This window comes from Apostichopus japonicus, chromosome 20 (assembly GCF_037975245.1).
Source record: "Apostichopus japonicus isolate 1M-3 chromosome 20, ASM3797524v1, whole genome shotgun sequence".
NCBI classification, from domain to species: domain Eukaryota; kingdom Metazoa; phylum Echinodermata; class Holothuroidea; order Aspidochirotida; family Stichopodidae; genus Apostichopus; species Apostichopus japonicus.
The window spans coordinates 2,136,251-2,159,912 of NC_092580.1; the positions used below are offsets into that span (position 1 = coordinate 2,136,251).

General features: G+C 38.4%; 2 protein-coding genes across 4 annotated transcripts in view; one reads left to right on the plus strand and one right to left on the minus strand.

The window, feature by feature from the left end:
- LOC139961025 (intraflagellar transport protein 122 homolog) overlaps window positions 1-11,370 on the minus strand; it is a 33,037-nt gene extending 21,667 nt beyond the window's left edge. For 2 of the 3 annotated variants that reach the window (XM_071959830.1, XM_071959831.1), the window contains exons 1-8: window positions 11,219-11,370; window positions 9,760-9,826; window positions 7,687-7,850; window positions 6,271-6,347; window positions 5,301-5,434; window positions 2,385-2,464; window positions 2,037-2,112; window positions 866-1,057 (exon numbers count right to left, since the gene is read on the minus strand). In XM_071959830.1, coding sequence (XP_071815931.1) covers window positions 866-1,057; window positions 2,037-2,112; window positions 2,385-2,464; window positions 5,301-5,434; window positions 6,271-6,347; window positions 7,687-7,850; window positions 9,760-9,826; window positions 11,219-11,277 — 849 coding nt within the window. In that variant the 5' untranslated portion in view covers window positions 11,278-11,370. Of the gene's footprint in view, window positions 1-865; window positions 1,058-2,036; window positions 2,113-2,384; window positions 2,465-3,091; window positions 3,110-5,300; window positions 5,435-6,270; window positions 6,348-7,686; window positions 7,851-9,759; window positions 9,827-11,218 lie in introns of those variants that run through there. The other variant, XM_071959832.1, reaches the window with a different exon arrangement.
- Window positions 11,371-15,317: 3,947 nt separating this feature from the next.
- Window positions 15,318-21,891, plus strand: LOC139961582 (uncharacterized). The gene is made up of 5 exons (XM_071960888.1): window positions 15,318-15,738; window positions 17,821-18,107; window positions 18,403-18,689; window positions 19,112-19,273; window positions 20,166-21,891. Exons 1-5 carry the CDS (start codon window positions 15,517-15,519, stop codon window positions 20,711-20,713), a joined length of 1,506 nt encoding a protein of 501 aa, XP_071816989.1. The 5' UTR covers window positions 15,318-15,516; the 3' UTR covers window positions 20,714-21,891.
- The last annotated feature ends 1,771 nt before the right edge of the window (window positions 21,892-23,662 follow it).

Sequence of the window (23,662 nt, forward strand, 5' to 3'; positions counted from 1 at the left end):
ATACGAAAGACAACAAACACACAGACATATGACTGAAGATGAACTGATAGTAAGCTATGGTACCGTCCTGGCAACCAACAGCCTATACGAAAGACAACAAACACACATACATATGACTGAAGATGAGCTGGTAGTAAGCTATGGTACCGTCCTGACAACCAACAGCCTATACGAAAGACAACAAACACACATACATATGACTGAAGATGAGCTGGTAGTAAGCTATGGTACCGTCCTGACAACCAACAGCCTATATGAAAGACAACAAACACACATACATATGACTGAAGATGAACTGGTAGTAAGCTATGGTACCGTCCTGACAACCAACAGCCTATACGAAAGACAACAAACACACATACATATGACTGAAGATGAACTGGTAGTAAGCTATGGTACCGTCCTGACAACCAACAGCCTATATGAAAGACAACAAACACACATACACATGACTGAAGATGAGCTGGTAGTAAGCTATGGTACCGTCCTGACAACCAACAGCCTATATGAAAGACAACAAACACACATACACATGACTGAAGATGAGCTGGTAGTAAGCTATGGTACCGTCCTGGCAACCGACAACCTATATGACAGACAACAAACACACATACACATGACTGAAGATGAGCTGGTAGTAAGCTATGGTATCGTCCTGACAACCAACAGCCTATACGAACACAACAAACACACATGTAGACACATGATAACTTCATGAAATAAAACCAAATAGCTCAAACATCTACTGACGTAATATCAAACTGACCGATCTGACAAATGAATATTCCAACTGTGTATTTATTCTACTGTATCACAGATAATTTGATTGGTTTAACCGAGGTTCATTTCAAGCGTTTATACTGACCACAAAGTTTTGATCGGGCCTGACGGCACACGACCAAATCCATGACTTTTGTTCTGCGATGACACCTAGTTGCACCCCTTCCTTGGTGTGTAACACTGCCTGTTTGTTGGACCCACCAATCACCATGTATTCCCCTTTGGAGAAGAATCCCAGAGAGCAAGGGTCATAAGCTAGGTCACGATCTTTGCCAATCTGTAGGGAAATGAAGAGAATAAATAGTCTGGTTCAAGTCAATCTATTCGAAATGCCAATCGGTACCTCCAACATGCTTGAATTTAGTCCAAAAGAGACTTGATGCTGTGTTCCTATACAGACTCCCACTCTGTATGGTACAGTTTCAATGCAAAAACACTTGGCAAAACATTAATCAAATCCATAAACTAACACTTTTTTGCAATTTCTAGGAAAAACAATAAATCTGTACCACCTGGACAGAACTCAAGGGCATGCAGATGTCTTCTAGCTTGATAAAGATAATAGTAAGTCCTATAAGTTCCAAAAATAAATGCCAAATTTCAAGGAATGTCACAATGTACTGTTATCGAAGATAACTGTTAATGTTAATGTGACCCTGTCTTACGTGCAAATCCAAGTCATTAACACTGACAACGGTTACAGTCGACTACAGTCGGATAGCACAATCTCACATCATGGCCGGACTTAACACCTTCAAGCAAGATTGCTCCAAGATAATGTGGTAATGAATATAAATCACTGTTTGCCTCAAAATTTTACTATGTTTATACACATCACCATAGAGTTACTTCTTGCATTCTTTAAATGACAGGTACTACAGTAGCTAAACAAGAAGAAACTATCTTTGTAAACTATCTTTGTAAATCAAAATCTCTACCCCCTTCCCTTAATCCTCTCTTTGTCCCTCCACTGTTATCTCCTACCTCTCCTCTTTCCCTGTTGGTTTCTTTCTTTTTTCTCTCCATCCCTTGTCTTCTAATCCCCTTTCATCAATCTCTTTGTGTTCACCATGCTCATTAACCTGTCTGTATTTTGTGCGTGTTTTTGTCCCTTCTGTTACTGTTACTTGTCATTTAGCCTTTGAAGAAGATCCTGCTAGGATCGGGGATCAGGCCAACTTACTTTTACACATACATCAAATTGTATTAAAGGCACCCAGCTTCCACAAGGTTATTATGGATATTGCTATATTTACCTTTTGACCACTGAGTTGGTAAAATGATAGCTTCTGACCCCAGTCGACCACTGCCAGGACATCATGAGCTTCACCTCTACATAATACAAAAAAATGGAGGGTCAGTTTCTTGGATTTATTCCTTTACAGCATTCCTTTGGTTACTGTGTGCAATAATACAATTAGTATATTAATTTTTTTCTTTTTCTTGGGGGGAGAAGATCATGCTTAGGTTGCTTGAGAAAGCAATAGGCAGTTTTCCATGCCTATTGTTGAAAGGGAAAATGGGGGGGGGGTGGTATCTGGTGGAGGGGGTTACAAAAGTAAAGTAAAGAGGAAAGTGGACTAGAATTGCTCAAATAAATTTACTTAGCAGGATTCCAGCTCATCTTCCAAATTGGGTTTACAGCTCCACCTGGTCGTTCAAACTTCAACTTCTCCTCGCCATTCTAAGGATGAATAAAAATAGGTAGATATTAAAAAACCCATGAAGGTAAGAAGTTAAAGAACAACACCATTTGATAGGATCTACTAACACACTGAAGTAAACTGAGTACCCGAGTGGAAGGACATGGACTTACATGGATTTGTCCATTCTACTAGCTTACCTTTGTTCGTATACTGATTTGTCCATTGAACTAGCTCACCTTTGTTCGTATACTGATTTGTCCATTCTACTAGCTTACCTTTGTTCGTATACTGATTTGTCCATTGAACTAGCTTACCTTTGTTCGTATACTGATTTGTCCATTGAACTAGCTCACCTTTGTTCGTATACTGATTTGTCCATTGTACTAGCTCACCTTTGTTAGTATACTGATTTGTCCATTGAACTAGCTTACCTTTGTTCGTATACTGATTTGTCCATTGAACTAGCTTACCTTTGTTCGTATACTGATTTGTCCATTCTACTAGCTTACCTTTGTTCGTATGCTGATTTGTCCATTCTACTAGCTTACCTTTGTTCGTATGCTGATTTGTCCATTCTACTAGCTCACCTTTGTTCGTATACTGATTTGTCCATTGTACTAGCTTACCTTTGTTCGTATGCTGATTTGTCCATTCTACTAGCTTACCTTTGTACGTATACTGATTTGTCCATTCTACTAGCTCACCTTTGTTCGTATACTGATTTGTCCATTCTACTAGCTCACCTTTGTTCGTATACTGATTTGTCCATTGTACTAGCTTACCTTTGTTCGTATGCTGATTTGTCCATTCTACTAGCTTACCTTTGTTCGTATGCTGATTTGTCCATTGAACTAGCTTACCTTTGTTCGTATACTGATTTGTCCATTGAACTAGCTTACCTTTGTTCGTATACTGATTTGTCCATTGTGCTAGCTCACCTTTGTTAGTATACTGATTTGTCCATTGAACTAGCTTACCTTTGTTCGTATACTGATTTGTCCATTCTACTAGCTTACCTTTGTTAGTATACTGATTTGTCCATTGAACTAGCTTACCTTTGTTCGTATACTGATTTGTCCATTGTACTAGCTCACCTTTGTTCGTATACTGATTTGTCCATTGTACTAGCTCACCTTTGTTCGTATACTGATTTGTCCATTCTACTAGCTTACCTTTGTTCGTATACTGATTTGTCCATTCTACTAGCTCACCTTTGTTCGTATACTGATTTGTCCATTGAACTAGCTCACCTTTGTTCGTATACTGATTTGTCCATTGAACTAGCTCACCTTTGTTCGTATACTGATTTGTCCATTCTACTAGCTCACCTTTGTTCGTATACTGATTTGTCCATTCTACTAGCTTACCTTTGTTCGTATACTGATTTGTCCATTCTACTAGCTTACCTTTGTTCGTATACTGATTTGTCCATTCTACTAGCTTACCTTTGTTCGTATACTGATTTGTCCATTCTACTAGCTTACCTTTGTTCGTATACTAATTTGTCCATTCTACTAGCTTACCTTTGTACATATACTAATTTGTCCATTCTACTAGCTCACCTTTGTTAGTATACTGATTTGTCCATTGTACTAGCTCACCTTTGTTCGTATACTGATTTGTCCATTCTACTAGCTTACCTTTGTTAGTATACTGATTTGTCCATTGTACTAGCTCACCTTTGTTCGTATACTGATTTGTCCATTGTACTAGCTCACCTTTGTTAGTATACTGATTTGTCCATTGTACTAGCTCACCTTTGTTCGTATGCTGATTTGTCCATTCTAGTAGCTTACCTTTGTACGTATACTGATTTGTCCATTGAACTAGCTTACCTTTGTTCGTATACTGATTTGTCCATTGAACTAGCTTACCTTTGTTCGTATACTGATTTTTCCATTGAACTAGCTCACCTTTGCTCGTATACTGATTTTTCCATTCTACTAGCTCACCTTTGTTCGTATACTGATTTGTCCATTGTACTAGCTCACCTTTGTTCGTATACTGATTTGTCCATTGTACTAGCTCACCTTTGTTCGTATACTGATTTGTCCATTGTACTAGCTCACCTTTGTTCGTATACTGATTTGTCCATTGTACTAGCTTACCTTTGTTCGTATACTGATTTGTAACCTTTGTACGTATACTGATTTGTTCATTGTACAAGCTTAATTTTGTACATATACTGATTTGTCCATTCTACTAGTTTACCTTTGTACATATACTGATTTGTCTGTTCTACTAGCTTACCTTTGTACATATACTGATTTGTCCATTCTACTAGTTTACCTTTGTACATATACTGATTTGTCCATTCTACTAGCTTACCTTTGTACATATACTGATTTGTTCATTGTACAAGCTTACTTTTGTACATATACTGATTTGTCCATTCTACTAGCTTACCTTTGTACATATACTGATTTGTTCATTGTACAAGCTTACTTTTGTACATATACTGATTTGTCTGTTCTACTAGCTTACCTTTGTACATATACTGATTTGTCCATTCTACTAGCTTACCTTTGTACATATACTGATTTGTTCATTGTACAAGCTTACTTTTGTACATACACTGATTTGTCCATTCTAGTAGCTTACCTTTGTACATATACTGATTTGTTAATTGTACAAGCTTACTTTTGTACATATACTGATTTGTCTGTTCTACTAGCTTACCTTTGTACATATACTGATTTGTCCATTCTACTAGCTTACCTTTGTACATATACTGATTTGTTCATTGTACAAGCTTACTTTTGTACATACACTGATTTGTCCATTCTACTAGTTTACCTTTGTACATATACTGATTTGTCCATTGCACTAGCTTACCTTTATACATATGCTGATTTGTCCATTCTAGTAGCTTACCTTTGTACGTATGCTGATTTGTCCATTGTACATCCCAATAGCTAGATACTGCCCATCGTTAGTCCAGCTGCAACAAGTTATTCTACTGCTACATCTGTGTTTAGATACAGCCTTCTGTTCCATTGACCACAAACCTGGGAAGCGGATACACAACAACCATTAATGTATTGCAAATACACAACAACCATTAATTGATAGCAGATACACAATAAACATTAATAGAAAGCAGATAAACAATAACCATTAATGGATACCATATGTATGTATGTATTTTAGATCCTCCTGCAAGCAGGAACTCGCGAAGAAGCCATCATTGGCTTATCAAAGCCGCAAGCTGACCGAAGTCATTCTCTTAGATTCATATTAAATGTCCATGATTATGAATTGTCAACAACTCTGTAACTGGACGACATACATTAATCTTGGAGTGACTCGAACTTGGGACCTTATGATTGAATGTGAAGTTGTGAAGTTTTCAATTGAAAAGAGGATACTACAAAAAAAAAATAGCAATGTGTTACCATCAAAGCAATGACTCAAAAGTTTTTTCTGCAGAATAGATTCAAAGGGATTAATTATTTAATTAATTAATTAATTACTTCTGAACACAGCTCACATGCCATACAAGAAACCCTTGAAATGATTTTGCTACAGCTTTGGCAACCAGACAAAATGGTGTCTACCTTCAACAATCACATTGTGGTCAGTATATCTTTACAAGTTTACATAAACATTAATAACAAGAATTATAGTCAAAGATCACATTGGATGAGGAAATTGGGGGTAGGGGAGGAGGGGGGGGGGATTTTTTCAGAGTCAGGGGCAATTTGAGAGCCCAGTGTGGGATGCAGTTCCATTTGACGATGACATCATATCTGGGCATCAGATGAAAGCTACTTTGAGATATTACTGTCCGTATTAAATGATGTATCAAAAAGCTGTATTATGAACTAGATTTGTTATAACCTACCAAAGTCACTACACGCGCAGCTTGCCAACTGATGTGTTATCGGATTGAATGACAGGCACTGCAAGGAATCATTGTGTCTGTTAAGAAGAAAATAACAAATACCTTGTTTTTCCAAAGTGAGTAATATTTTTTAAATAGAAAGCTACTAAGTAACCCCAAACTTAAATGATTATGTAGTAATCTACAGAACTGGCTAGTAAATACTTCATGATAAATGTGTTATCTTGCAGCAAAATGAACCAAAAAACACTACAAATTAATACAAACTTAATGAACAAGAATAAGAGAGACATGGTAAATCAGGCAACATAACCTGCAATGGATATGGTAAAGCAATCACTAACCATATATCTATCTCTAAAATAGAACTAAAAGTAAGGAGCAAAAAGTCAAGATTAGTCTAAGAGAACTTTATGTCATGTACATGCATTAGCTGTACATGTATATTTGACATCTTGTTGTGTATGGAGGATGTGTAGGCATTTATTTGCATTTCATCACAATTAACATACATAATGTTTGCTCAAGAATATGAACTTCTGTGAGAGATTCTCTAATAATGCAGGAACATTAAACCAGAGTAATAGTAATGTTCCCGTCTCCTAATACAAGATAAATCTCACATATAACAAGCAAAGAGTCTCTATTTCATACTATTAAAGCAAGTCATACATTACACATAGTTTTAAAACCAAACATATAGAAATAGTGTTGAAGCTGTTTTTTGCAAACGGGATGGAGTATTAATTGTAATAAGATTGCAATGGATCAAACAAAGACGACAACCTTGATGTTTGACCAAGTGAAGTTCAATGAGCAAGTTATTTTGATGCCCAGGCACCTTATAATACTGGGAAGTTATCACATGCATAGAACTGTCCCAAAAATAAATTTGATGTCATTGTTGAAATGGAAGTTTTGAATACAAAGTAATGACCTTCCTTGTTCTGGGAAGTTTTGTATATGACACTATAAAACAAAGCAATGAAAATGATGAAAGTCGACAAAAACGTTGCCTTTGAATGGGTAAGCACAGCCATGTGATGATGTACACAGCTAAGTGATGATACATGAGTCATGTGACAATGAACATAACCGTCAGCTAGTTCAATACCACTTCCTGATCATAGCCTTATGGTTTCCTACTTAAAGCCATTTATTTCAATTGTTCAAGCAATACAGACAGTATATTGTTTTGTTTTCTAAATGGAAAGTACTTCTGACTCAAAAGCAAAGCATATCATGTTTATTTAACATATATATACATATGCCATTCTTTGTAAACAGTCCTCATCACACTGAGACAAAGAACCTCCGATGAGTATATGTATGACAAACTTGAAATTACTGTAAACAATGCAGAGCCTTTTCCTAAGTTATAGCAGACACCAAGTCCAGCATTTTCATATCACTTACGTATACTTGAGAATGCCTTCCAGTTTATTAGTCCAAATGATGACACTTTTATCAGCTGATCCCGATGCAAATCTTTTGCCATCTTTGGCATAAGCCACACAGTAGACTGTGTCCTTGTGACCTTTCAACGGCTGAATTAGAGTACCATCGTTGGTGTCGTAGATCTGCAAAGTCGTAACATTATAACATTAACATGAAATCATTAAAGAGGTTATGAAATGAAAAATTTTCATGTCTTGGAATCGTTTATCTACATTACTAGAACACCACCCCTGCACAACTTTCCGTAAATACGGCTTCAAACGCCAGAAATTCGCTGACAAAGTATTCCCTAGAGACCTCGCGAGCTGCCACTCATCAAAAAAAGCAAAGCTGCCCACCGCAGTTCATCTGACGTCATCAAAGGAACCAATTCAGCCAAAGCCGACTCTCCGCTGTTTACCGATACGGCGTTATACAGTTTACAACATGTAACCACAACACTCTTCTCATCAATTGTCTTCTCCCGAATCTTCCGAGGAAGGAAATAAGGACTTCACCCCTTAGGACATTCGTAAGCTTTGACTAAAATTATTTTCTTGAGGAAGAAGAGGAGGAAATAGTTTTGAGGGTGATGAAGATAATATCGCTGTTTTTCCCTATCAATTGAGCCCCTTGCAGAAGAATTGTAAAACGATCCCGATGGCCGAGACGCGTCGCTGCCGTGCGAAGTCCCCGAGCAGAATGGTTGGACGACCATGAACCGAAACTGGTCGGTTGAGCATAAACAAAACCAACGTTATTAAGACCTTTATATGATTTAAATTATCTCGAATGTCGATGATCCTGCTACTTAACTTCGTAGCAAAGCTTCTAGAATGTTGTGTCTTACAGTGCAAGGAAAATGTGACATTCTGTTACAGTGCAACCCTATAGTAGTACTGGTAACACGGCCCTAGACCTAACTATAGACGTTGTATAACAGGCTAGCCCGTGTAATTGTATCATCCAACTGTTACGTAAAATCACAACACAACGCCAGTTTTACCACAAAAGAAAACTTGCAGATCTAGAATTGATTGTTCTAAAACCAACTGGCTTTAAGTTTTGTGCAAAATATTAGGTAACCAACCAAAAATCGTCATTTGCTGTATCAAGGAGGCCTAGGCTATGGTCATAACAAGTAATTTGGCAACAGTATAGGCCTATAGGCACTCATAACGTTGTGTATGTGTACTGTTTTGAGCGAGTCGTGTTCAAATTCTTCGATTTCTGTCATCTTTTGGAAAAGCTTGCAGTAGAAATCCGTCTTTACTTGTGGTGGAGCAACCTGATACCACATATCAGCTCGGCATATTTAACAGTAACGAGATAAATTTACGTAAAAACAAAACTCCAAACACCAAATCTCAATTGCTATGGAGCGCTGCTACAGTGTAATGTTGTGTGTTCTCAGACGTTTAAGAATGTAAACATAGCGTCTCGTAAGTGAGCTGAGTTCCTCGACTGACATCACGCCGCATTACCGTAAATACAACAATTTTTCGAAAGCTTTTATTACCCTCGAATTTTTGAACGTTTATTCCTCGAGGATGCAAGCTTTGTTGACACAAATTGGGTATCATTGGAAAGCTACGAGTATACAGAATACAATGAGAAAGAATTTTTTTTCCATTTTATAACCTCTTTAAGCAGTGGTAGATGATGAAGGTTTGTCAATGTCTTAAATGCAATACATATTTATTTATACTAGTTTTGAGAACAATCAGTAAAATGGTTTTTAACAATTGTTTGACTTCTCTAGATCTTCATGTTTACAGATTTTCTTTGACACTTTGACACAAACCTTTTGAAACTCCTCTCCATGTCTAGAGTCTTGTTAACTACATATTTCAAAGTATGATGGTATTAATTACTGTACATCAGACTCCTTGTGCTCGAGTCCATACATTATTCTGTATACTCAGCTAAAATAGAAGTCGTGCACTCAAACTTGCTGCCCTGACCTCGGGACCTTGCCCTCTTAACTCGGGCCATCGGATACTCACACCACAGGTGTACTGTACAGTAGCATTAAAATAATACTTGACTCACCAAGACCCTGTTTCCTGCTGCTACTACAATCTGCGAACCATCCGGTTTGAATGCCAAGTCGTAAATACTGGAAAAAATTAAGAAAAGGACACATCTTAATGCAGCTGATGGTGTACCATTACTACAAAGCACAGTTCTTCTTTAATTTCATCAGATTCATACAACTAACAAGTGTAATGATGTGTACAAAAAGTCCTGTGTTCAGATCCTAGAAAGGTGTGATCAGCTGATAATTTGGTGCAACAGTTAATGCTAATAGTGACATCTGTAGAGATGCTTATATACACATCAAATGTGTATGACAAGTTGACAACACTTAGTGTTACAATCTGTCTTGAAAGATACAGTAACTAGTTGAGTGCAATAAGTACAACAGTGGTACATGCAAATTGAAAAGAGACCCAGATGCAAATAAGTTTTCACCAAAGCAGTAAAAACAAGCACTTTGTATTTAGCAAGAATTAAAAACATTTTCAATATCAAGGTCTGTTTCATTCAAGACCTATTTACTGCATTTATAAAAAATATATATCAACTTGGTAACAATTTATTGAACCTTGTAGGTAATCAAACATCTGAAGAATAAAGTAACGAGGCCTACTGTTAAAATGAAGATTATTGAGAAACCTCAGGTTTCCCGAGAGGTTACCCCAAAATGAACAAAGTTCAGAGAGTAGTGTTTCTTATTCTATATAGTTTGCCATGTAATTATCTCTACACACTAGTTTTTATAGCAATGCAAAATACCGTATGTTGGAAAAACTATCCAAAATATTAGTAGACATAACCATCAAATGTGAGGGTAAAATCACTGTAACAATATTAGCCTACTGTCTAGTACAACTCATAGGCACTCTCAAATTATGCCACACAGTAAATAATAGCAAATAAATTCATCCTATTCCAAACCTCTCACCGAGATGGGAGGTTAGAGGAGCAAGAACTGGGAGCGATTGTGGATCAACCAATGTTTGTGAGGCTTTGTCCTGTTCATTATCTGTTGGTACTTACCAATAAATGTTGTGATTTCAGGCCTAACTTAATGTATTGTAAGGCTAGGTCTACCGTAGATTAACATAGTGCCCAGGGGGTAGGAACGGAAACTTTTGGTTAGCTTATATTATGGACTTCAAGCCATAATTGTTATCCCTAACGCCATCACTCCATATGTGGACGTATCCCTAGTCTGACAGCTACGCCACACTTTGCCTCTAGTCTTAGTCATAAGCATAGGCGAAGCGATGTAGCCCAGGGTACGGATGGTAGCAACAACGTAGACTAGTAATATTACAGAGCCAACTATTTCGTGGAACAGGTATTCGCCAAACGTGTAGCCTATCATTTATGTGTGACACTAACTTAGTAAATTTCGAAATAATCTAGTTTTAAGTTCTTTAAAATACACTTAGTAGAGATTATATACAACCCGTTGCCCAATAAACCTTATTGAACTTCTAACCATTGCTCTAGTTTATCTCTGTCAACAACCTTATCAACCCAAGTCGGAACGGCTCTCATTTTGTCAAATTTACTCGCTGGAATTCTCTCTAGTGCGCATGAGTGGAATGCAGATCTTGCTTGCCGACTGACGCGGTTGCTTGCCAACGTACACTACATGGAAAGCACAGTTAGATAAGGAGTCAGCGTAGCATCGCCAATTAAAGGGATGTTCCGATGACAAGCACGTTGACACTTGGGAAATATTCCACACTGTGACTGTTAGTTTGTCCCTAATTCAAGATATGGTTGATTAAATTGAACCTATTTTTGGTGGCAAAACCTGTGATTCTGAGTCGATCACAAAAGGTGGTCTGTGGTTCCATAACGGCAAAATGTTCTTCGGAAGACCAGTTGTTCTCGTGAAGTTCCATGGGGCGTTTTCCCGACCTTCTAACGAGACCCTTTTCTTGCTTGATGTACCAATTTCACCCTCATCATCTTAGCGACCCTGCAGATGCAGTGTTGTGGGATGGGGTTATTTTTTTTGGGGGGGGGGGTATCCCCTCTTTTGCCAAGGATAAGAAAGTACTCGATAAGGTCCAGAAGAGGCCTCACTAGGATGATTAGTTCCTTAAAGGGTGGTCCTTATTATAGGAGGTTACAGCTGCTGAATATCACCACACTGGAGCTTAGGAGGTTACGTCGTGACTTGATTCAGGATTTCAAGATTGTGTATGGTTTTGACAATTGATCCTTCACTGACTATTTCATGTTTACTAATAGTATTTGTACCATCAGAGGTCATTGTTTTAAACTCCAGAAGTTACAAAGTAGGATTAATATTCGGCATAACTTTTTTTTTCTTTCTTATAGGGTTGTGAATGAATGGAACGGTTTGTCTGAGAAAGTTGTACTTGTAAGCTTTAGTGTGAATGGATTTAAGAATGCTTTCGACAAGTACTTTAAGCATTGTAATCGGGTCTGATTTTTTGGTGTCATCGGTTTTTTTCCCTCTCAGTCCTTGATCCTTGATGGGGACATGACTGCCCCTCCTGATCTCTTTTCTACTAAGCTAAGGCTAAACTCCCCTTTGAGAAACTGTTATATGAGTGATGAGGCTAAGATGAAAATGGTGTTACAATTTACAACCTTTGAGGTAATTTATGTACAAGTAGTTTTTTTGCCATTTTCCCCCACAAATATTGTCCATTTCTGTTTTTCTTATATTTTTTGGCCGACCCTCAAAATGGGTCGCTATATACCTAACATTAAATACCAGATGTGTAACTAAGAGTAGTATCACCAGTCCCTGTGATAATGATATACTCATCACAACACAATACATATGACTCAGGAACATGGTAATGGCGTCGTGTATAGAGGTTTGCCGATTAATGTCGGAATCAAGAATTGACATGCTGTGTGTACTATAATGTATAGTGTTGTGTAATACACTCGTTCCCCCTCATGACCTAAAACAAGATGGTAAAGGCATTATATCTAACCGGAGGTTGGTTCTTGTTCGCACTCGCATTCTTCTATTCTGAATTTATATCTAGACCTGCGTATACGTATATATTTACTTCAGTGTACGCCATTTACGTCAATGGTTATCCTCAGAAAGGAAACTAAAATGTCCACATCAGATTAGAAACAAAGTCGAGTGGAATACTACACCTACATTTGTGACGTCATTATTTCCTTCCAAGTAAAATAGCGGGAACTTCTCGGCTGGCAGTGACCCCGAAAGGTCAATAAGGAAGTCATTAAAATAGCAGTATATGTCGAATGCTGCCCTGAGGATAACTTCAACTATTGATCAATTTAAGACACATTGCTGTATCTCTTCCTCTTTCAGTCTTTACGTCAATTAATCTCTTTAAACTCTCTTTATAAAGTTACCGATTTGTTACCATTATTGTTTAAACTTGAACCATTAGTCATGCAGTTTGAGTAACATCACATAGGCCTGCAAAGTTTGCAAACGCTGATTATGTTACAACACAAAATTTTGAACTTGAAATATTGGAAAGGAGATTGTGCAACAAATAAACCGCACCGTAAGCAGAGTCATATCGATTACAGCATAACTCCAGATTATTGACACATAACGTTGCTTTTTATAGGAATGGTTATTGCAAAGACTTTCCAAACTGCATGACAAAACTACTGTAATTAATATCATACAGGTAATACATGACAACGCGACCGTTTGATAGATCAAAAGCAGGACAAAAATTTCTGGTAGGTGTGTAAATAATTTGTTACCAAAATCATCTGAAAACTGGTTTCTGTAGAAACTCAGCAAGGAATCGATAACCGATGAACGAATAAACGTCACTATTGCTACGTGTCCCCGCGCCAGGCGGGAGCCGAGCATGACCACGGCGTCAAATGGAACTGGAAACATAAAACTGACCACTGGCAATCCTAAAATTCACCTCATTCTTTGTCAACATCAAGAAAAGAGCCCTATTTAATACATATGTACCCGCATGGCAATCTATAAACTCTGGACACGGTATGTTAGTATGAACTTTGGGTAATACTAGCACCTGATCAGTGACGAGAACGGGATATCGAAGGTATAAGGGGAAGAGAGAGAGAGAGAGGGGGGGGGGGTTCTAACACCCCGACGGATTAAGCTCGAGGTCGAACATACAGGGCCACAGACGAATGATGGATTTTATTAAAGGCGCCGGGTGGTCCTGCGGTCGTTGAAGTCTACACGCATGTATGCGGTCTGGGGAACGTCTCCCATCTCCCATCTTCCAACACCCTCCCCTCATTTGTTTTAAGACGTCCGAGTGATGCATGCTGAGGCGTGTTTAGACTTTAAATTTGGTCTCAAGTTAGCTCTAAATGCAATATTGTGATGATAAATACTCTTGATTTGTGTGTGTGAGTGTGTGTTGTTGAAAACTAGGTGTTCACCCACATAGTGGTCTTATTCTTCCCCAGCCATTCCGGCTACCCTCACCCAGTTTGCGCACGGCACTGGTCGACTGCACTTGACGCTTTACCTCAAAATGCTCTTTCTCAGTACGTCGATATACTTGTCTTCGCATCAAGTTTAGATCATACGGAGGTTGTCCAGGTGCGTTGCTCTGTATAAAAACAATTGGTGCCGGTCCCGTGACAATCAACTTGAATCTAAGAGGATTTTATACGACATAAGGGTGAAGTTGGCCTCATGCACCGACGGGCTGTATCCATGTGTGAGCAGCTACAACAGCAGAGAAACACAAACTGGGTCAGGAGAAGGGGACAGGGCTACACTGGGTCCCAAGTCTGCCCCTGGACGGGGCAAAATAGTCTAACAATTGTTAATTCAGAGTCTACCTTTACCTATAGAACTCACGATTGACTGACAAACTCAAATTTCACCGAAAGGGTGTAAGAGGGACGTGATTTTGGTATAAATCTTGGCACAGAATATTCTGGGAGAGTAGAGGGGTGGGTATAGAGAGAAATATGGGCATTGCATATGTTATTTCTGTTCACTTTAGTCAGGTATGTATTCCAGGCACTCCCAACGATGTGGGAGTGTCTGTCCGGGCTTGTATGCGCTTGTAAACAATCAGTCATTTTATAGCACCGCTATTCTCATACTCCCATGGTTATCACAAACTGAAGATAAACTGAAGAAAATAAATATATACAGTACACACAAAACGTGCAAAATGTGATCATGCCGGGGTTAATGGGATTGATAACTCCCGACCTCTACACGTACACAGGCCTGCTGAATTATACTCATAGCGACGTGAAATACCGTAATGACACAGAAGTATACGTAACGTCGTTATGTAATCAATCAGTAAATGAAAATGTTCATAAAAGAATGTAATATTGTATGTTGGTATATGTTTCCTCCAAGCGAGTGAAGAATTCTTCGGTATTTACCCATGGTTCATATGGTTCATATTTCGCAGAAATGATATGTTCGTTGCTATTTATTCGCAACCAGTCATTTAAACTTTCCCCGGAAGTTTCTCAGAAATCCTATAACATATGGCAACAGTTACTACCGGAAGTCTCGCCGTGACTTTGGATTGTGTAATGAGACAATGGGTAATACTAGGTTAAATATTACATATATATATAAATGTCGAACCACAGAGGGTGGATCATTTCGAAAACGTTTCTCTGTAGCCAATAGACTGGCTGGCCAAAGACAAACCTTTGTCTTCTTTTTCAAGGCAGTTGTATTGAAAATTACAAAAGAATAACCAAAATATAAAATATACGTGTTCAATAACTTCTTAATTTAAATCTCTATTTTTGTGACATTTTCTGTTTAATTTATCTTGGATAATGGCATCCTCAAATATGGGATTAGTCCTCAATGTATTCCTAGGTATTCTTTTGTGCCTTGATTTCAAGTTAGGTGGTAGCAAGAACCAAGTGCAAGCGAGACCATTCCGTCCAAGAGACGCCAGCAGAGTATTTCATTCCTTGCGCCCGTACAGACCAGGCCCACCGGCACGGAATCTTGAAGAGAGACCTCGATATCAGCCAAACGAAGATAAAGCATGGGTAAGATGGCGCCTCACATTTGATAAAATATCACTTTTCTCAGATAGAAAGTCAAATTTATTGATTAAAAGCTATTGAATCATATGTTGAAGCTATAGTCATTTACGTGATCAAAATTAATAAAAAAATTAATATGGGCGAGGGGGGGGGGGTGGGGTTACATAGGCCTATATTATTTTTCTTTTATGCCATTAATATTTGCACGTGCGAACGGCCTCTACGTTAGCATGCATATACATATAAATTACGTAATATTACGCTCTTAATTGGTTGACTAACGTGGTACATAACATTTACACGATTACAAAAATCAAAGCCAAGGGAAGGGGAGGGAATGGGAGGGGGGTACGGGGAGGGGTAAGGGAGGGGTACGATGGTGTTACATGTCACTCAGCCTTATTTGTTTCGTTAGTCATCTATTTCGTGGACTTTTGTTTTTGAGAAATTTGCCAGGATGTGAGAGGAGTGGAATGGTTGTATTAAATGATTGTAATTCTTACCAAATTTGGTAATATGACCTTTGGCGTTGCACTTTAAATAATATACGAAGTAATAAATGAAGGCCTGATATTTAATTACTGCTTGGGTATGAGAATTACCATTTTGTCATTTCGATACGCGCCATATGATAAAAAAATCTGTTTTGGATTTTTGACTGAATGGGACCAATAGTTATTGCTATAATTAGCAATCTTTTAGTGAAGAATAATTTGGAGGAGTCGATCGCATATTTGTATCAAACTTCCACAAAGCTGAAAATTTCTGCAAATCACGTATATATTAAACCGTAAGCTGCTGTTTTTGAAGACTAATTAGGGCAGTGGCGTAGGAAGGTACTTTTGAGTGGGGGGGGGGGGGGCTGAAGACTGATGGCCGGCCTGGGGGAGGGGTCTTTGGATTTTTTTTTGTATTTCCAGGTGGCCTCAGATGCAATTTGGTGCAATATAGCACACTTCAACACCCACTCCATTTTGTAAATAATTTTGCATTTTCACCTGGCCTTAGATGCAATTTGGTGCTCCAAATGAGATTTTTTTCTCATTTGGAAATGAAAAAGGGGTTTTCTGACTTGCGATCGGGGGGGGGGGGGGCGGAATGATACTTCCGCCCCTCCTTACTTTGCACAAGGGGTGGGGGCGGCTGGCGCCCCCAGCCCCCGGTTCCTACGCCCTTGAATTAGGGCCTATTGTTCAACAGTCAAAGCTGTTTTCAAAGGTTGTGATTTTCAACTGACATTATCCATAGAGTTAAAGCAGCATTTTGCGTCCTCGACTATGATATTTCTCAACCTCATTGACTCCACTATGCCATAACGACATACATAACTAGCTTTTCTATTTATATTTTACTTCAAATTGTGGCATAAAAGTCGAAAAAATTGCAACTTTCAACTTTGTTGTTCTCCAAGATATTTTCCGTTGGGAACCCAATAAACCTCGCCCATAATATGAATATTTAAACACTACGAACGTCATTGACAGATACGTAATATAACACCACGCTTGATTTGTGTACAGTCTATATGGCAGTTGTACCAGGGAGTTGCATAACAACTCCCAACGCAAAGTCTTGAATCTATTTTTAGCAACGACTCATAACTAAACCTGCATCTCTAATTGGTTGAATTCAAACTAGTGGGTTTGGGAACTGAATGCGATTTAATTTTGTATGTGGAATACTCGCCAATTAACGTTTTGGCAGGGAAAAACTTGGCTAATATCTTAATTTGCTGTTTTGTGATTTGATGTATGTAAAAAACTCGATGGACATGTCAAAAAAGTAGAAAACGGCGACCAAACGCAAAACGCTCATGAATAAACATACTATTCACTGATTGGTGGAATTCAAACTAGTGGATTTGGAGATATGAAAACTTTGTCGAGGACACTTTTACTCGTTATCGATATAAATCGTTAATTACTCGCTAATTAACGCTCTTGGCAGGGTGAAACTTGGATGGTATCTTAGTTTGCTGGTTTATGATTGATACATGTAAAAAAATCGATGCACATGTTAAAAAGGTGGAAAAAAGCGACCCAACGCAAAATGCTGCTTTAAGTGTAACTTTCTCTTCTTTTGCAGAAATTTATGAAAAAGTACGGCTACATAAACGATGGGGTTACCGACAACGAATTTCGTGATAAATATCGCAGGGGTGACATGTACAACGAAATCTGCCGTGTTCAACGGTATATGGGATTAACTCCCACGGGGAATTTAGATGACACAACCTGTGAGAAAATGGACTCTTCTAGATGTGGATTTCCTGATAAGGAGATATCCAGCCACCCTACACATGGTAGTACACGTCGGGCGAAACGCTACGTCTTAGATGGTGGACGATGGGAACAGAGCATTGTAACATACAGGTAAATGCAATTTGATACAGATTCCATTATGATCATTTTAGTGCCCGCAACCTAATATGAAAAAAAGGGAATGATTGTTCGATATTCATTATATTCTCTTCCTCAAAGATCGACGAATAATGAGCAGGATGGGTGGGTGCAGGTGTTCCGAGGGAACGGGTGAAGGGTTGGTCAGCTGCCCCTCCTTCAATGTCATTCTAGAGTAACCGGTGGCAATATCGATTAACCGAGAAGGACAATGCATCCAACTAACGGAAACGAACCATGTCTCATTTCTCTCTCTTTCTCTCTGCAGAGTTTTGGATACTTCGACTAAAATATCGATAAGTAATTCAACATCCGTTATTCGAATGGCTTTTGACGTTTGGCAGAGACACATCCCCTTGGTATTCCAAGAGGTAGCAACAGGCGATGCTGATATCTACTTATCATTTAAGACACTGGACCATGGTGACAGCTTTCCATTCGATGGGCCTGGTGGAACTTACGCGCATGCGTACGGACCTCAGTCTGAAAAGAGCAATCTTACTGGCGACGTCCATTTTGATGATTCTGAAGAATTTGTTTTGGAAGGCTTTGACGGTTAGTATAATCCTCTCCCCCCTCCCCCCCCCCCCCCCACATACACACACTCCACTGCCGGGTACTCGATCTTATCACATGACTTATGTCATCTTCTCACGCGCATATATTACATGAGATTGAAAGGGAAATGAAAGGTAGATGAGTTTATACATTAATAAGACAGTAGAAATACTACGCATTATTTACACTAGAGACAGAGGCACACAGAGTAAAACACACACGTTATCATCGACATCCGATGACCACTACGAGACCTATTATTCATTCTTCTCAAGAAAGAAAATCCTGCTTCATGTTCCAATCGTTTATAAATTTATGACTTATTTATGATTTATCGAAAAGTCGGCGGATGGGGAATAGGTGTTTGGGAGTTGAAGAATTATCAGTAATTCTATCTGCTTTTGTTTTCTTCTCTTCAGGGATAAATCTCTTCTGGGTTGCTTCACATGAAATTGGTCACAGTCTTGGCCTAGGGCATTCGGATGTTTTCGGGTCACTGATGTGGCCTTATTATGGACAAACCAAATGGAATGGCAACCTGAATTATGATGACAAGCTAGGCATCCAGGCGTTATACCGTGGTAAGTCAATAGACTGTTTAAAAGGCTTCAAAATCAGATTATAAAAGACACGGTGGCGATGTGGTGATGATACTATCGCCGTAGGTGGGGGAGGGGGTCATGGTCCCCCACCTTCCCTCCATCCTTACGCACGTCACTGATATGAACACTTGCAATTGTTTACTGACCGACTGTTTTTGCGTCTGTTAATCATTTGATCTCGAAATCTTTTCTTAAAACAATGCAACTTAGTTACTGAATGAGTTCCAAAAGTGGCAGCATTTTGGACATGATGTCCTATTTAGTTAGACCTTTAATAACGCAATAATAACTGCGTTACCTGTTTACATGCGTAACTTACCTGCTTACCTGCTTACACTTACTTATCTATGTGTAAAAGTAAGTTGGCCTGACGTTTCGATCCTTACGCACGTCACTGATATGAACACTTGCAATTGTTTACTGACCGACTGTTTTTGCGTCTGTTAATCATTTGATCTCGAAATCTTTTCTTAAAACAATGCAACTTAGTTACTGAATGAGTTCCAAAAGTGGCAGCATTTTGGACATGATGTCCTATTTAGTTAGACCTTTAATAACGCAATAATAACTGCTTACCTGTTTACATGCGTAACTTACCTGCTTACCTGCTTACACTTACTTATCTATGTGTAAAAGTAAGTTGGCCTGACGTTTCGATCCTAGCAGGATCTTCTTTAAAGGCTAAATGAAAAAGTCATTTAGCCATTTGAAGAAGATTTTAGCCTTTGAAGAAGATCCTGCTAGGATCGAAACGTCAGGCCAACTTACTTTTACACATTCTCTTCTACAGGCTCTCTAGTGGATAAGCAGTTTGCTAACAGTTTTATTTTATTTTGACTTACTTATCTAAATTGTCTTCTCTTGTTTTCAGACGACTCAGTGATGGAAATTCTAGAATCTTCAATGTCCGCACAATCGTCCTCCAGCGAAGTATTGTCCTCGTCCATACAATTCTCTTCTTCAATGTCCGAGGCCTGGGACGAGTCTTCCGGATATGAACCGCCGCCAACGTCATCAGTATCGAGATCGTCGGTGACATCACCAGATGCATCCGGGTCATCGTCATTATCATCGTTTGTACCAGAATCAACATTAGAGTCTGAATCAGAACAAACGTCACATTCGTCAGAGACGAGGCCGTCGTCAGAATTTGAGCCGTCGTCGTCGTCGTCGTCGTCGTCGCAGTCGTCATCATCGTCATCATCGACGTCTCTTTCTTCGTTGGATCTGTCGTCATCGGCGTCGTACACGTTCTTATCGTCGCTGCTCTCTTTGGACTTATTCGATTCATCATCTAATGAATATTCATCGTACTCATCATATTCCTCTCACGATACATACGAGGAGTCTTTTTCGTCTTACGATAGTTCAGGTTCATCCGAGTTTGATTTGTCAGAGAGTTCTTCGACACACTGTTGATGTTTGCTGTAGGGTGCAAATCCCTTTGATATCCTCTGCATGGTGATATCCATTTCATGTCTGCTAGATATGGATGGATATCCCTTTAAGTCTTCTTCACGATAAAATATAACTTTAATGTCTTCCAAATGATTGATATCCTCTTTGATGCCTTCTACATTATAAGTATATCCTCTTTGATGCCTTCTACATTATAAGTATATCCTCTTTGATGCCTTCTCCATTATAAGTATACCCTCTTTGGTGCCTTCTACATTATAAGTATATCCTCTTTGATGCCTTCTCCATTATAAGTATATCCTCTTTGGTGCCTTATACATTATAAGTATATCATATTTGATGCCTTCTACATTATAAGTATATCCTCTTTGGTGCCTTCTACATTATAAGTATATCCTATTTGATGCCTTCTACATTATAAGTATATCCTCTTTGGTGCCTTCTAAATAATAGTATTACTTCGATGTATAAGATGATGATGTATATCCCTTCATATCATCAACACTATGGATATGACTTTTATATGATGATGGATATCCATTGAAGACCTTAATAAATATTTTATATTCTGTTAATGTCGATGAACACTTACTTGTTAAAAGTTCTTCGTGGTAACAGCCAGAGGAATGTTTAATAGTTGCTACTCTTATAAGTTCTTGGACAATTTTAAGGTTGTTCAACCTCTTATATGTCAGAAATTGTTATAAACCTATATGATTTCGAATGAGTATATAAGGCGGAGAGAGACAGAGATGAGGTAACGAGGTGTAGGGTATGTAGGTGTATAGGGGAATCCTTACAATTAAAAAATTAATGATGTGAAGAAAATATTTGTTGTTTGTGTTCAGATTCTAATAACATAGTATGAAAGAAAGACGGAGTTATTATACAGGCCTGACAGGTTTTGTTTTGGTATCATTGTTATTGGTGTTTGCTAAAAAGTGATCATGAAAATAATTAACGTAAGAATACTATCAAACACAAAAGAAGTTTAACCTGCTTACAACACATATATTCCATATTATAAATTATATAAATTATATGAATATTGGTTATATTTTCATGTAGTGATTTCATGTACATTTTTTTTTTAAAAGAAACAAATTAAGATTATCACTGCTGGCGTTGCCGTTTAACATACCTGACAAAAATCTGAAATATTAATGGTGGAAAAATTATTTTGACTCTCTCGTTTTAGATTTCGTACTCTAGGTATCAAACTATGGACATTTTGTCACACTTATTTTACAGCATCCTTGTTTTTTGCTTTCATGCCAGACGAGAGGGGTCGGGAAAGTCACGCAACTTGCAAGCTTAGGGCACATCCCACCTTTCTTCATCTGTATAGCTCCCTCCCCTATCTTCTCCCCTATATAAGGAGGTCCAAGCAATAGCGTCCGCAGAAATGGTCTCATGGGGGGGGGGGGGTCAATAGGTCATGTAGGTGTAACACACTTCTTGATACTATCTAAGCGGAGCGCCACCATCGGTTGGCGCAGAGCGTATCACCATATTTAAAAATTGAGAGAACAAGACTATAAAATATTTATGAGAAAACATAATCAGGAGTCTATTAAGAGCATCCTGATCAAATCTAAAGAATTCAATAGAACCCCACTTTCAATTAGTTGTAAATCCTCCACTGGGACCCCGGATGACTATGAAAGGCATCCTGACCAAATCTGGAAGAAAAATGGAACGGAGGGTGATAAAATGCACTATATAACATGACAAAACAACCCCCCTTCTACACAGACACACCTTCACACGTCTTCTAATATTCTTTCGTTATTTATTGGGACCTATTTTGCTATTCCTTGGTCTTTTAATGGATAACATCACAAATATGTAAAACAATTTCTCTTTCAATGAATAAAGAAGGCAATGGATAATTTTATGTAATTTATTCAATCACGCGGTTTTTGTTTTGAATGGCAGTAATGAAATTTATCAAAGTTTTCCAAATGGAACTAAACGTGTACAGTTTTAAATAAGAAATTATAAGAATCTGTTCCTTAAACCATTGTCTAATTGGTCTTCTTTTAATTCGTGTAACTTATTCATGAAACAAATCATCGAGAACAGGCATTAATTACAATATCATGGAAATGTTTTCTTCAAATTTCAATGGGGGAAATGATCAGTTCCCCTGGTTACACCGTCATTTAACCCCCTTCTTAACCACTCACCCCCACACACCGATACTAATCCTAAGGCAGCATGTTTCCTCGTGACAAGCAGCATGCAATGTTCTTTGCTATTTCCATGGATAAGGTCTCAGCTTTAAGCATATTTCGAAGTTTTTCCAAAAACGCGCTAGCGTACCTACATACACATGTTGTATAAATGTCGTTACACGGCATCCGTAGTGACATCGTTTTTTGTGCCAAATTTCTTTTTCAATCATGCCTTTATTTTGCTTTCCGAAGTTATCTTTTAGAATGGTTATAATAATGATAACATCTAAAGACTTCTGAGTGGTATTTCTGTTTCCTGTGAAATCGTCTCGCTGAGATATTAGTGGTTGAATTTCCCGTACGTTTTCACGGTAGGCCCCTCCGTTCAAGGTCAATTGACGACTATAACATTAGGTCCAAAATATTCCGATTTTGGTCCTCGTTTTCCACTCTTACCGCGACAACTCCTCGTTACGTATCTACGGTGTCTTCTAAACGACATCATTATAAACAACGTTCTACATCATCGATAAGGTTTTTGTTGTCTTTCTTAAGTCATTTCATAATACTTTTTCTACGATATATATAAGTACACTACGGGGAAAGAACCAATGGCCGTCTTCGTGAACTCAACAACCTCAACCCTCCTCCTATAGCGATCAATTCGCTCAATTTGTGAAAAAGTTCTAGTTTTATTCGTTCTCATTTGTTGTATATTATTATCTTTCATATGCGTCGAGCGCTCTCTTTTACAACTTCACTAAACGCCCAG